This window comes from Branchiostoma belcheri, unplaced genomic scaffold (assembly GCF_001625305.1).
Source record: "Branchiostoma belcheri isolate BF01 breed outbred unplaced genomic scaffold, Haploidv18h27 scaffold53, whole genome shotgun sequence".
Taxonomy (NCBI): Eukaryota; Metazoa; Chordata; class Leptocardii; order Amphioxiformes; family Branchiostomatidae; genus Branchiostoma; species Branchiostoma belcheri.
The window spans coordinates 547,893-560,775 of record NW_017804165.1 but is presented as its reverse complement, the minus strand read 5'-3'; the positions used below and the strand labels follow the sequence as shown (position 1 = coordinate 560,775).

The 12,883-nt window shown below is 42.4% G+C and overlaps 2 protein-coding genes across 5 annotated transcripts in view; one reads left to right on the top strand and one right to left on the bottom strand.

The window, feature by feature from the left end:
• The window catches only part of LOC109480979, a 2,152-nt gene extending 750 nt beyond the window's left edge, over positions 1 to 1,402 (bottom strand). The window contains exon 1 of the mRNA XM_019783445.1: positions 138 to 1,402. Within this exon, the coding sequence (XP_019639004.1) occupies positions 138 to 791 (654 nt within the window). The 5' untranslated portion in view covers positions 792 to 1,402. The remainder of the gene's footprint in view (positions 1 to 137) is intronic.
• LOC109480932 (ATPase family AAA domain-containing protein 2-like) overlaps positions 1 to 10,714 on the top strand; it is a 24,778-nt gene extending 14,064 nt beyond the window's left edge. For all 4 annotated transcript variants that reach the window (XM_019783329.1, XM_019783327.1, XM_019783330.1 and 1 more), the window contains exons 12-26: positions 1,694 to 1,942; positions 2,275 to 2,365; positions 2,525 to 2,679; positions 2,902 to 3,061; positions 3,362 to 3,503; positions 4,113 to 4,299; positions 4,653 to 4,838; positions 5,453 to 5,588; positions 5,862 to 6,058; positions 6,854 to 7,013; positions 7,565 to 7,687; positions 7,944 to 8,672; positions 9,002 to 9,147; positions 9,395 to 9,505; positions 9,997 to 10,714. In XM_019783329.1, the coding sequence (XP_019638888.1) occupies positions 1,694 to 1,942; positions 2,275 to 2,365; positions 2,525 to 2,679; positions 2,902 to 3,061; positions 3,362 to 3,503; positions 4,113 to 4,299; positions 4,653 to 4,838; positions 5,453 to 5,588; positions 5,862 to 6,058; positions 6,854 to 7,013; positions 7,565 to 7,687; positions 7,944 to 8,672; positions 9,002 to 9,147; positions 9,395 to 9,505; positions 9,997 to 10,053 (2,829 nt within the window). In that variant the 3' untranslated portion in view covers positions 10,054 to 10,714. The remainder of the gene's footprint in view (positions 1 to 1,693; positions 1,943 to 2,274; positions 2,366 to 2,524; positions 2,680 to 2,901; positions 3,062 to 3,361; positions 3,504 to 4,112; positions 4,300 to 4,652; positions 4,839 to 5,452; positions 5,589 to 5,861; positions 6,059 to 6,853; positions 7,014 to 7,564; positions 7,688 to 7,943; positions 8,673 to 9,001; positions 9,148 to 9,394; positions 9,506 to 9,996) is intronic.
• Positions 10,715 to 12,883: the final 2,169 nt, after the last annotated feature.

Here is a 12,883-nt window from a genome sequence, read left to right as displayed (position 1 = left end):
GCGGGCTGGATACTGGGACGGAGACTTACAGCCGTAGGCTGGATACTGGGACAGAGACTTAAAGCCGCAGCCTGGATACTGGGACGGAGACTTACAGCCGCAGGCTGGATACTGGGACAGAGACTTAAAGCCGCAGCCTGGATACTGGGACGGAGACTTACAGCTGCAGCCGCGGGCTGGATACTGGGACGGAGACTTACAGCTGCAGCCGCGAGCTGGATACTGGGAGGGCAACATGGGGAAAATGCCGCACCCGGGGGCCCGAACTGGATGCCGGGGAGAATGGCAGCACTTTCCAGGCTGCGGGTTGGCGGAACGTGTATGACAAGGGGGGGGTCGTGAACCACACTTGTCGTGACAGGTTCACATGCCGGCGAAGGATGTGTGTCACAGCTCTCAGTTGTAATACCTGACGTCTTAGTCTTTGGTTTCCCAGAAGACTTATTTATTGGACGCCGTCCCCCTCTTCTCAGAGATTCTACTTTAGAACAGTGAACACAGTCACTCCCAAAAGTATGGGGATACCAAGAGATTCTTTTGGCCCTGGATAATTTGGGAGGGTTATACAACCGAGACCTGCACTTGCGACAGAAAAACTTAGGATGAAGGTAAGGCCTGTCTCGAGCAACTTCGATTCCCCAAATTTCTTTGATTTTTGGAGCGTACAGCTCACAGTTTAGGGCAGACAGCTTCTTGTCCTTCTCAGCCTTAGTCAAATTAAATTCCCCACAGAATCTACACAGTCTATTGATGTTCTCAATGTGTGAATCAATACCCCCCCCAGAAGACATGATCCCACATATCCCTGTACAACTTATTGATTGGAATTAATAGATGATCAATTTGTTACGATGAGGTAAGAGAAGTCCAAGAAGCGTTCTGATGACAGCAATAAATCAAGTACTAGCTAGAAAAAATGACGAATTGTGGGCCTAACAAATATCGTATGTCACAACAGTGACGTAATGGGACTCGAAGTACCGGTGTCGTAATTTGTGATAAAACAAAAGCTATACGGAGAATAAACTATTGAAAGGAAACAAGAAACTGATGTAGTTTTGAGATCAAAATAATAGTATGGCAGCAAAACTGGGGAAGTAAGTGCAAAATGCACTAAAATTTACCGAAAATCAGAGCGGAGAAGTAAAGCCGGCAGTATCCCCTGTCACGACGGGCCGATAATGTTTATGTAATTTGAGCGGGAAATTGCCGGCGGGAATTGTTTATTGCGGTGGGCGGGGCTAAAACAGACCACACAGCTTATTTGGGCATGATTGACATCTTTATTACCAATCAGAAAGCTGTAAGATGTTCCTAGATACGCTCGTAAATATTTACGTTGTCAGGCGGCGCCGCCATCTTGGATCTCATAGTCACTACTGCGCAGGCGCAAACCAAGAACCCGGAAGTGCCGTATTTGAAACTGCCGTGCCTAATATCAGGATCACATTATCTCTGTCATCTTTATAGGATTGCAATTTATACTTTACCTTGAATATTGTATTCTTGCAATATTGAGTTGTCATGATTCAGACAACAGAATGGCCATTTTTGAACCAAAGCATCAGTTAGTTAGTAGCACATTGTGCCAGTCATCTCTTGTACCATGTTGTGAGTGGTTGTTATGAGCTGTACTCTTGAAGGCACGTTCTGTGTCTCCTGTATGCCGTGACAGTATCTTTTCCTTCCGCAGGCATACACCATGCGGCCTTCTATCATCTTCTTTGACGAGATTGACGGGCTGGCACCTGTCCGATCCAGCAGACAGGACCAGATCCACTCCTCCATAGTGTCCACCCTGCTGGCCCTTATGGACGGACTGGACAGTCGCGGCGAGATTGTGGTCATCGGGGCGACTAATCGCATCGACTCCATCGACCCAGCCTTGCGAAGACCAGGCAGATTTGACAGGGAGTTCCTCTTTGGTCTGCCTGATCAAGAGGTAAGTCACTTACAGCCCAAAAAGGTCCTGTTCAATTCTGTGCAGAGCATAGGCAGTCTCCATATTTGTTGTGTAATCACAGGGGTCTAGCCCACTGGTAGTGTTGTGTGTTCGTCCTTCCCTCCCACACTCTTTCTAATGGATGCTGAGTGCTAAGCAGAGAAAGCAGTATGTACCATTTTTAAAGATTTTGGAACAGAGATAGATAGAAAAATTCTTGTGTATCCTTGGAATCCACTTGAAATATTCCAAGGGAGCTTTAGCAGTGAAAACAGCAGCATGTTTTTCCATAACCTTTAAAACACAGGTTTTGTTGGTTTCTTCATTCTCAGGCACGGCACAGCATTCTAAGAATCCACACCAAGGAGTGGACACCTCGACTTAGTGATGCCTTCCTGAGCGAAGCTGCAGAGAAGTGTGTGGGTAAGTTACCATGCTTTCAATTCCTCAATACACTGACATATACATGCTGTGATGTATGCTATGCTCTTAAATCAACTGTCAGCTTTTTAAACATTGCTTTAAGAATACCAGAATTGATAATTTTTCACATACAAACTTTGTAACTCTGAAACTTTCCAGGTTACTGCGGGGCGGACCTGAAGTCCCTCTGTACTGAGGCTGCCCTGTTCGCTCTGCGGAGGAGATACCCACAGATCTACTCCTCCAAGGAGAAGCTGCAGCTGGATGTCAGCTCCATCAATGTTAGTGCAAAGGACTTCCACCAGGCAATGCAGGTCGGTTATAAACTTCAGCTGTTGTTAGATATTCAATGGCTTTGAAAAGGTGTCTTCTGGCTTGGAAAGGGTGTCCTTATGTCCACCTATTTCACCATGCCTTCCACATACTTTTATCATTTTCAACGATCTACGATCCACAAATGTAGCAAAATATGTAATACATACATTATCAGCTGTAGTTAAATATGCCTGTTTCTGTTGCTTCTGTTATGATTGTAGAACATCACCCCAGCCTCCCAGCGCTCTGTAGTGTCCCCAGGACATGCCCTGGGTGGGACAATACAGATGCTCCTGCAGGGAATGCTTGACTCCATCCTGGGCCTGCTACAGAAGTCCTTCCCACCTGCCCTGGCACAAGCTGCAGCCAATCCTACAACAGGTAAGATAGTTATATGAGATAGTTATATGGACGACCGTTGAACCAGACAGACTTCAGTTCATTAAGAATAGATTCTTTTAGCATCTCTGCAGTCAAAAACAAAGATGATTCAGAAATGGTCAATAGAACTAAGCTACTCTCACTGAAAGATGCTCTTTTAATCACCTTGTACATGACTTGTATTATATTGTAAAAAAATAGCTTATTCTCTTCATTGCAGTCATGTTTTGGTCTATTTTGTTCCAAGGTCAACCTGCTGTAAAGTGATTGTACTTACCCATACACTGTTGTATGTATCAGGTGGCACTGATGGTGATCCAGTAGCAGAAATCCTGGAAAACGACTCGTATTCGGACGACGAGGGGCCGTGTATCTTTGACACCCCCCAGAACAGACGGCGTCGGAAGCAGGACGACTCAGGGCGCTTCCTCAACTTTGCCTTGTATGTCAGCAAAAACATTCAACATTTGTAACTCCAGGTCATGCAATGAGATGAATGATGTGTTTTAGAATTTATTTTCATCTCAATGCTTTATTGTAAGATTTTTTCTCTTTAGTAGACATTTTGTTTGACTTGTTGGCTAGACTAAACTTGACTTGAAATGGAAAAATCAGATTTGTACCGTCCCTTTTCATAAATTCACTGACTTTTGTTCAAGGTCTTTTGTTCAAGGACAATTCTTATCTCACTATAGTCAAAAGTTCTGCTCTTTTTTTTTAAATTGACTTGAATTATTAGATTAGCCTTTGTTGTTCACAGATTTATTATGCTTACCGAAGGAAAACATTTTTTTTTGCTCAGTTTCTTCCTCTTCTCCAAACAAATAAGGTCAATGACCTGAACCTGATGTATGTCACCATGGTAACTAGTGTTGGTTTACATCATGTTGCAATTTTATAGCAGGAGGGATTTAGACTCCTGTCTGACCATATATATGAATGTGCTTGAGTTAGAATTAACAGAGCAGACCATATGTGAAGGTTAATATATAATGCATTTGCTTTGCAAGTGTTACCTTTCTAGTCATAATTATTATTCACGTGTTTATAGATCTGCTTGCCAGCGTGCAGCCACCCACCGCCCGCGGCTGCTGATCACCGGCCAGCCTGACATGGGACAGACGGCCCACCTGGCCCCGGCCGTGGTGCATCACCTGGAGAGTCTGCCTGTCTACACCATGGACTTGCCTGCACTGTACGCTGTCAGTGTCAAGACTCCCGAGGAGTCCTGTGCTCAGGTTAGAGGCTTCAAAAACATTCACATATAATGTAAATTCATAGTTGTAGAGTTCAAACTTTGTTGAAACACAAAAAGTAAACTCAGCAGAAATTTGTTGGAACAAAATTTGAACTCTACAACTATGGATTCTACCAACATGAGCTTTCATTCATCTACTTATTCTACTTTATCTTTGTGGTAGTAGGGGATAGGACAAATTAAAATGTAGTCTATCTAACACTGACCAAATGGTAATATGCATGTATCAATATTTGGAGAGATGTGGAGAGATTTAGTACAGTGTCAGTTTTAAGGGAGGACATCGTTTATCATGTATCACTAACAATGATTTGCTTTCTTTTTCTAAATTAGATATTCCGTGAGGCCCGTCGCACAAGCCCTTCAGTCATCTACGCCCCGCACATTGACCAGTGGTGGGACATTGTCGGAGACACCCTCAGGGCAACCTTCCTCACGCTGCTAAGTGACCTACCTCCAACTGCCCCTGTGTTGCTGTTAGCCACCAGTGAAGTGCCTCACACGGGCCTACCAGAGCAGGTAAATATGTCTGCCTTTTTTTTCTGCCTCCTTTTGCCTTGAAACTGCCACTAGTGCACATTGAGTGTGGTAAGCGCAAGTTCTCGTATAGAGATATTAGAGGCCCTATCCTCTGGAACTGTCTGCCACACCCTATAAAGACCTGTACGTCCATGTCCACTCTTAAAATCAAATGCAAAACTTGGCCTAACCTCTGACCCCTCCATAACGACAAATTGTTTCTTTATGTAATACAGGGCCCTACTGAAAAGCAGTGTCATCACTGAGCATTCAACCCTGTATAAATATGACGGCAAATAAAAATGAATTAAAGTTTGCGATATCAGAAGCTAGTGTGAGGTACTGCCTTTTATGTCCTACCTGGGCCACAATTACGTTCGATACGGATGTTCCCGCCAGTGTGATAACTAGCGGTACGGCCCGGGGGTTCTTAACGCGTACGGCCCGGCCCTTCCAAATGTTCCATAGAACGATTCGAACATGTCCCAGCCCTCCCGCGGATCGGATCTCCCTTCGGCCGTCGGGCGATCCGACGCGCGGTCGGGCTGGTACCTCGGGCGATACGGAATACACCGTGTTGTATTCTATATGTATAATCGTTTCTGCCTGTGCAGGTACAGGACTTGTTCCAGACTGAGTCAGGTGAGCTGTACGTGGTGGAGCCTCCTGGTGAAGATGAGAGGAGAGCATACCTGCAGCAACTCCTGCTGGAACAGGCCACCACTCCTCCTCCCAAGAGGAAGCAAACAGGTGCAGCAAAAATACATTATATATCCTGTCGCTTCCAGTAAATTTGTACAGTAGGAAAGGTCCTATGAGCTTAGTTGACTCAGTGTTGTTTAGAACTACAACAGGCGACCACTCCTTCCAAGAGGAAGCAAACAGCAAACTACATCTACATATCCTGTCAGTTACAGTACTTTTTGTACAGTTCAAAAGGTCCTATGAGCTGAGGTGACCTGGGATCAATGTGAATTTCTTCATTTTTTAATAAAGAATGATGTTACTATGTTGTTTCCCCAGTGTCCCGCATGCTGGAGCCCTTGCCAGTCGCTCCCCCGCCCGAGCCCCGCCAGCTCTCGCAGAAGGAGCTGCAGGCCATCCACCAGTTTGAGGAGAGCATCTTCCGGGAGCTGAGGCTGTTCCTGCGCGACGTGCTGACCAGACTGGCTCAGGACAAGCGCTTCAAGATCTTCTGCAATCCGGTCAACATAGAGGAGGTAATGTTGGGTGTGATTTGAAACTGAAATATTGATTAAACTTATTAAGGGTAGTTTTTGTGTATTTAAAGTCAGCAAAGTTCCAGACATCAACATGGGTAGATGAAAAACCTGCCACAGCAGTTAGATGTACCTGCATGAATATTATCTTGTCCAAGTACTTGCCAACCGCTTCTCAACAGCTTTTTTCTTTTGTTGAAAAACTCAACACTCAGTTGAGGTATGTGATTCTATGACTCAAGCATGAAATAAGGCCACACCAATTTAATTTCTTGGTTAACGGATTTTTCTAGAAAAATAATGGAGCGGGCGGGCGAAAAAAAATTAAAAATAAAAACAGGCCTAGGCATCCTATTATGGCCCAAAATGGTACGATATTAGCCATGACGTCAACACACCAGGCTGGTTAAAAATTTAAACAATGAATTTTGAACTTTTAATGATACCACTGCATTGGAAGATGGAATGACTGTAACAAGTAGTAAGAAAAGGACTGTTTTCAACTGTTAAGGGCAAAATATGAGCATTTTGCACTTGATTCTGAATTTTTATTTTTATTTGCAAATCAGAAAAAAATGAAGTGGCGAATCCGTTAACCAAGAAATTAAATTGCTGTGGCCTAAGTAGCCAGAACTAAGCCAGAAACTGAGAAAGGTGGCACTTCTCTGCATTCGGACCTAGTAACAGACACTACACCACTTCCAAGTATGTGGGATGTGGTTATGTTCTGTGACCTATAGTTGGTATGCAATGCTTTCCTAATGTATTAAACGTGCACTGATCATATGTCCACAGGTTCCTGACTACTTGGAAGTCATCAAGACCCCCATGGACCTCTCCACCATGATGACCAAGATTGACAAGCATTGCTACGAGAACACCAGCGAGTTCATGACTGATCTCAACCTGGTCTGCAGCAATGCCCTGGAGTACAACCCTGACACAAATCCAGAAGGTAGCTTATATTATCATTGGTTTATTCGAACACAATACTGCACAATAATACAGTACACAGCGCCATCACCTTGCAGCGTTGCCTTGCCTTAAGCCTGAATTGTGTGATTTAAAGCGTTTAACAATTATTATGTAGCTAATATCCTGACCGTAACTCTGTGTTATAAAACAGTACATTACATATAACATTGAAATCATTAAGATTAAGGACTGACAGACTATACATGATTGTTTAAAATATGAATAGGGTATGGTGCTTCTGTTGTATCGTTTGGTTCACACTGGCAATTGGTCAAGTAGCTTTCACATTGCATGATAGTTTCTTAGCTTTCATGGTAAAATGAATGATGTCTTTAGAGAAATCATTGTGTCAAAAGTGTTGCCTTGAACAGGAGTTATGGTGGTCATGTACCAGCATACTTGAGTACATCATGTAGTGCCCTTTTCCCACTGAGGATGTTCCTAGGATGTTTAACTTTCATTTAACAGCAGCGTTAACATCATAAGAATTTATAGCTGTTAATAATTCTGAGATATCTTTCTGCATCACAGACAAGGCAATTCGCCACCGTGCCTGCACACTTCGGGACATGGCCCATGTCATCATCACTTCTGAGCTGGACCCAGAATTTGAGAAAACCTGTGAAGAAATCAAGGAATCCAGAGCAAGGCGAGGTGAGATGAGACAAGATGAACTTGTGACCCTGACCCTGACCAGGGAATTGCTAATTACTTGCTTCCTAATTTTCAACAGTCAACAATCATAGAGACAAAGTACAAGTCACTTAGTTTATAATTAGTCATCCTTAGTTCTGATGTACTACCTGTGGCTACTTTTTGGATGTTTCTATACAGGGATGAACAGTGTCAATCTTATGAGAAAAGTTGTGATATTGGAGCTTATGTATATTTATTATATTTCTTCTCCAAGGCAACAACCCCCTGACCACTGCCCCAGCCTATGTCCACACTCTGCCCAAAGCTGTGTCCTTGGCAACGCCCAACGTGAGCCAGAGTACCTCAGGAACCACCAACTATGCTGCCAGACGCACCCTCGGCTTGGAGACACCTGGCACCGGCTCAGCCTCTCGAGGAAAGAAGAGGAAACGCAGGATGAAGTCGGCATGGGCGCGGGGCAGCATCCCATCCTGGAAGAAGAAGCGTAAGCTCAACAATGACGAGGATAAAGAGGCAGAAGATGCTGGGAATGAAGATTCTAACGACACTGTCATCACGCCGACACCAAACGGAGATGTTCAGTCACAGGATGACCAGACAGAAGAAGATGGAGACAGCGACAAGGAGAGCATGAGAAGTGGTCCTGTTAACGTTCCTGCCTCCCCTCGTGATGATCACGAAGACTCCCAGAATTCCTCCATGCTCAGTCTGGAGTCAACAACAGAAGTAGAAATGGACCAATCACAGCCTTCTGATGCAGTCGACCAATCACAGCCTTCAGAGGAATCTGACCAACCACCAGCCCTCTTGGGAGAAGCTGACCAATCAGAACCACTCACAGTGGACCAATCAAATACTTCAGCAATAGAAGCCAACCAATCCAATCCTACCTCAGATGAACCACCAACGTTGGAACCCGAAGGTTCTGTTTCCCCCCAAGATGGTGAAGAAGAAACTGATGATAAGGACGAAGATGAGAAAGGTCAGCTTTACCGCTTATCTGTACTTCATAAAGAAAAACAATTTCAAGTTCCACTTTCTGTCATAGCCTACTATTCTGAGCATGTCATCAGAATATACTGTGCCTGCGCAAAACCCCCATTTTTCACAGTTTTTTTGGTCAATGTTGCATCAGAATTTTGTCTGTTGCAGCCGATATTTTTTCCGACATAAGATTTGGAAACTACTGACGGAATGTTAACCTTATATGGGCAAATACAACCTTATATGAGACATTGTGCCAAAGTGCTATGGACAATACATTAGTGGTTTCTAACATTGCATAATTTGCCATTGATGTTTGTGGTGCAGATTTTGTAGTGACACCCCGGGTGACCAGGTCCCAGACCTCCAGCCTGCCCGTACAGAAGGTGGAGAAAGTGTTACAGGTTCTTGAGGAGCCAACACCAGACTTTGTGGTGGATAAGGAGGGACTAGAGGCACTGTTGGAGGAAACAGTGAGTCGTCATACATTTACATTAGGCATTGACATCTGTAAATGACATGTTAGATAAATTTGAGCTCATACACATTATAATCCATGATTTTTGTGCCAAGCAAATGTTGCCATGTATTGCACACGTTTAAGTTCAGTGAATATTTTATGTGTTCTTGCCATTGATTCCACACATGCACCTATGAAAAGTGTGAAAGGATCTGTGAGGGTTTGAAGTTTTGTTTACACGTACATGTGCTGGTTGTTAGGTGCAGCTGACAGGTGGATACAGTGTGGAGAGACTAGAGAGGCTGCACAGTGTGATGGCCAGGTGTATATACCAGTACAGGAAAGTGTACGACAGGACACAGCTACTTCAGGTGGGCTCATGTTGTTAATATAAGTTGATCATAGCAGTCTTAAGACACTGTCTTCCACCAAACACCAGACTTTTTAAAGGAAGTTGGTCTTCAGCTGTTTTCTTGCCAAACTACATATCCGGGCTTTGATTATTCTGCTGCCAGCCTCCCTATCACAGTGGTGGGCAGCAGTTGGCTAGCCTGAATACCACATCTCCATGCGACACTGTCCAGAGGGTCAGTGTTGGTCACCCTGTCAAACTGTTAGACATAAAGCTTTTCCTCTTCAGGGCTCAAAATATTGGGTGCATGTGCACCTTAGTGCACGCAAAATTGGAGCTGTGCACCCAATTTTTTTCTGTGGGTGCACCCAAATATTTTTGTAGGTACCTGTTCCCAAAAATGAATTTTGACCCCTGCTCTTAAAGATTGATTGGTTGTCTTTGCACACATTTTTTCTAAAACCCTTTATATGTTTCACTGACTTATTGCTACATGTGTTCCCTTTGCAGGATCTAAACGGGGAGGTCCACAGATTCTGTGGTGTGCCGGTCAGGAAGTGTACATAGCAAAAGAGTGTTGTCATATGACAGGTATATAGAAAAGGCCTTTTCTGCAGCCAATACCGTTTGGATGAATGAATAGTCCTACAGTAGGAGTGATGTTGAAGCATTGGAGGGAAACAGATGTATCAGGAACATTCGAATTCTGAGCAACACATGAAGTGTTGGGGGAAAATGCTCTGATAAAATGGAAGAATGGAGAACTGCAATTGTAAACCTAAGTTAAAGACTGTTATGTCAAATTTTGAAAAAGGCATCTTGCCTGAGACCTTTGTTCAGAAAAGCCTAAAATGCCCCCACACAAGTCCAAATATTCTTCATCTTTTTTTTTTTGCCTATATTGACATTTTGGCTGGAGGAAAGCAAATAAAGGAAGAGAATACTTCAGCATTTATGGTCAGCTTGGTCCAGATCATACTGTATCTAACTATGTGTTCAAAATGTAAAAAAAATAAGATATCTTATGGTGCAAACTTGGCACATTCCTGTAGGTAAAAATGAACTATAGATATGGATTTATAGTCTGCAGTAACTATTGTATGAAGGTGATTTGCATGTCTGTACAGTGTTAATGTGACTTGTTAGCTTTGGTATGTCCACAGTGATACCTCAATTCTTTTGCTATTAGTTAAGGCAGCAATTGGGTGGGAAAGGATCCCTATATCCACTGGTTTTAACCAGAAAAATATGCTACATTTGGTACTTATTTTTCACGTGTTGTATTTCAATGACATTTATACCCATTAACATTGAACCTTTGTTATATGAACCATTTTCATGATACAAAATTACTCTTCAGTCCGCGTTGTCCTGACAGTGTACATAATTAGCATATCACCTCTTGGCCAAGATTGCAGAGCTGGTGCTCTTAAAAATGTTTATTTTTCATAAGATGTGGGAATAACAGCACACAGAAACCAGCTCACAGCACAGAAGGGACATCTGCACAGAATGACATACTTTTTCTTATCTTGGTAACACACAGTTTTGCATACAATGTCAAGAGATCTTGCTAACAATACATGAACATGTACATTTTGTACCTCAGTAGGCTGCCTTTCCACAAGTTGGCAATGACTGAGCAACCGAAATTGAATTTGTGCCACCCATTTCATAATTGGAATATCATGCAAAAGTTAAAAATATGATTTAAGATACAACAAAAATCTTTTTTTTTTTCTTATGAAATTCATGGGGCAATCTGTCAAATCTTCGGTTGCTCAGTGGCCACAGCCAGTAGAAAGGAGTGTGACAGGTCTACAGGTAAACTTCATCCAGTATGACATATTTTATTATGACAAGGATGGTAAATTATATATATATTATGCTGGACACTATAAAAAAGATCATTAATAAGGCCCAAGAGGACCAGAAGTATTATATAAATGATTCAACAGCAAATATATCAGAATATTTGGATCTAAGGAATTTTGTCAACTGCCTAACAACATCTTTTTTATGGATATGGTTGAAAATAGCAGCCAGAAGTTCAAATCCTTGCATGTCATGCTGTTATGTCCTTTTTTCTTATTATGACCAATAATAGACTTTCAGAAATGTGCATCCTGTCAATAACATCTGAAGTGTCAAATCAACTTGGGCTTGGAACTTTGGGAGGGTTTTATACATTTTTACCCAATACTGGTGCTGTCCATGAAGTTTCACATAAATTCTGTTGGCCAACATACAGACTGGATGCCTGCAGAATCTTGTATCTTTGATTAGTTTGAATGCTTTTGCACAATGTTTTTTTTTTTTACACAGTCAACAATACATGTGTGAGTGATTTTGCACAATGACAGGCACAATGTTTTGTGAGTGAAATGACTGAATGTGTTTAGAACTGCTTTACTACAGAAGCCTTTGGATGGATGAAATGAAGTGCATGTACAGAGCTTGTAAATTTGCTGTGCCCGATTTCAAACCAGGTAGAAGTAAAGCTAGTACCAATTACCTCTGAAATACAAGTTGCTGGTATTGGGAATTTCAGATAATCTGGACAATAATTATTTTCTTTGTAATTGATTTTGTTTTGTTTGATTTCCGTTTCTTATATTTTGTGTTCATGTTGAAAACCTGAAGTGTCATGAGTGTAATATTTGGGTTTACTTTCACAGTTTAATCTGATGTATGGAACTTAATTTCCTTGGTACAGCTACCTCAGGCTTCTTGTCTTGGTGATTCCTACCTACGCAATGGTGCTGTTTTCAATGCAAATAAACCATTTTTACTTCTGAAGTAGTGGGTGTCAAGAGTTGTTTCATTTTACCTTTCCACCTAGGACCAAACTATTGTGTGGTTACAAAGATTATATGTCACAGGGGAGATTGGAACCTGTGGGGATCCGGAATCCTCCTAGGGGAGATTGGAATCCCTATCTCCCCTAGGGGAGATTGGAATCCCAATCTCTCCTAGGAGAATCTGGAATCCTCCTAGGGGAGATAGGGATTCCAATCTCCCCTAGGGGAGACTGGAATTCAAGTTTTTATAAGAGTTTTAGTATCCTAGGATCACAAAGAAGGGTTATTTTCCCCAGACAGCTGTATCCATTATCAGCTTGAAGTACATGAAAGTCCACTATTTTGATGGCTCCTGCCAAGATGTAATTAGCTACAATAAGGACAAAGTGACACAAAATAGCAAAGCACCATTTCATTTATTTTACAGAGTGTTTATCTGTAATAGAATTATATACAAGGAGCTTGTGGCTAAAGAATTCCATATGTAAGAATTTCAAGGTAGCCCTCATGCATATGTAGGTACAAAAATGTATTTTACATACATAGACAACTAACTACATGTACCTGAACAAGTGCATAGTAAAAAAATTATAATC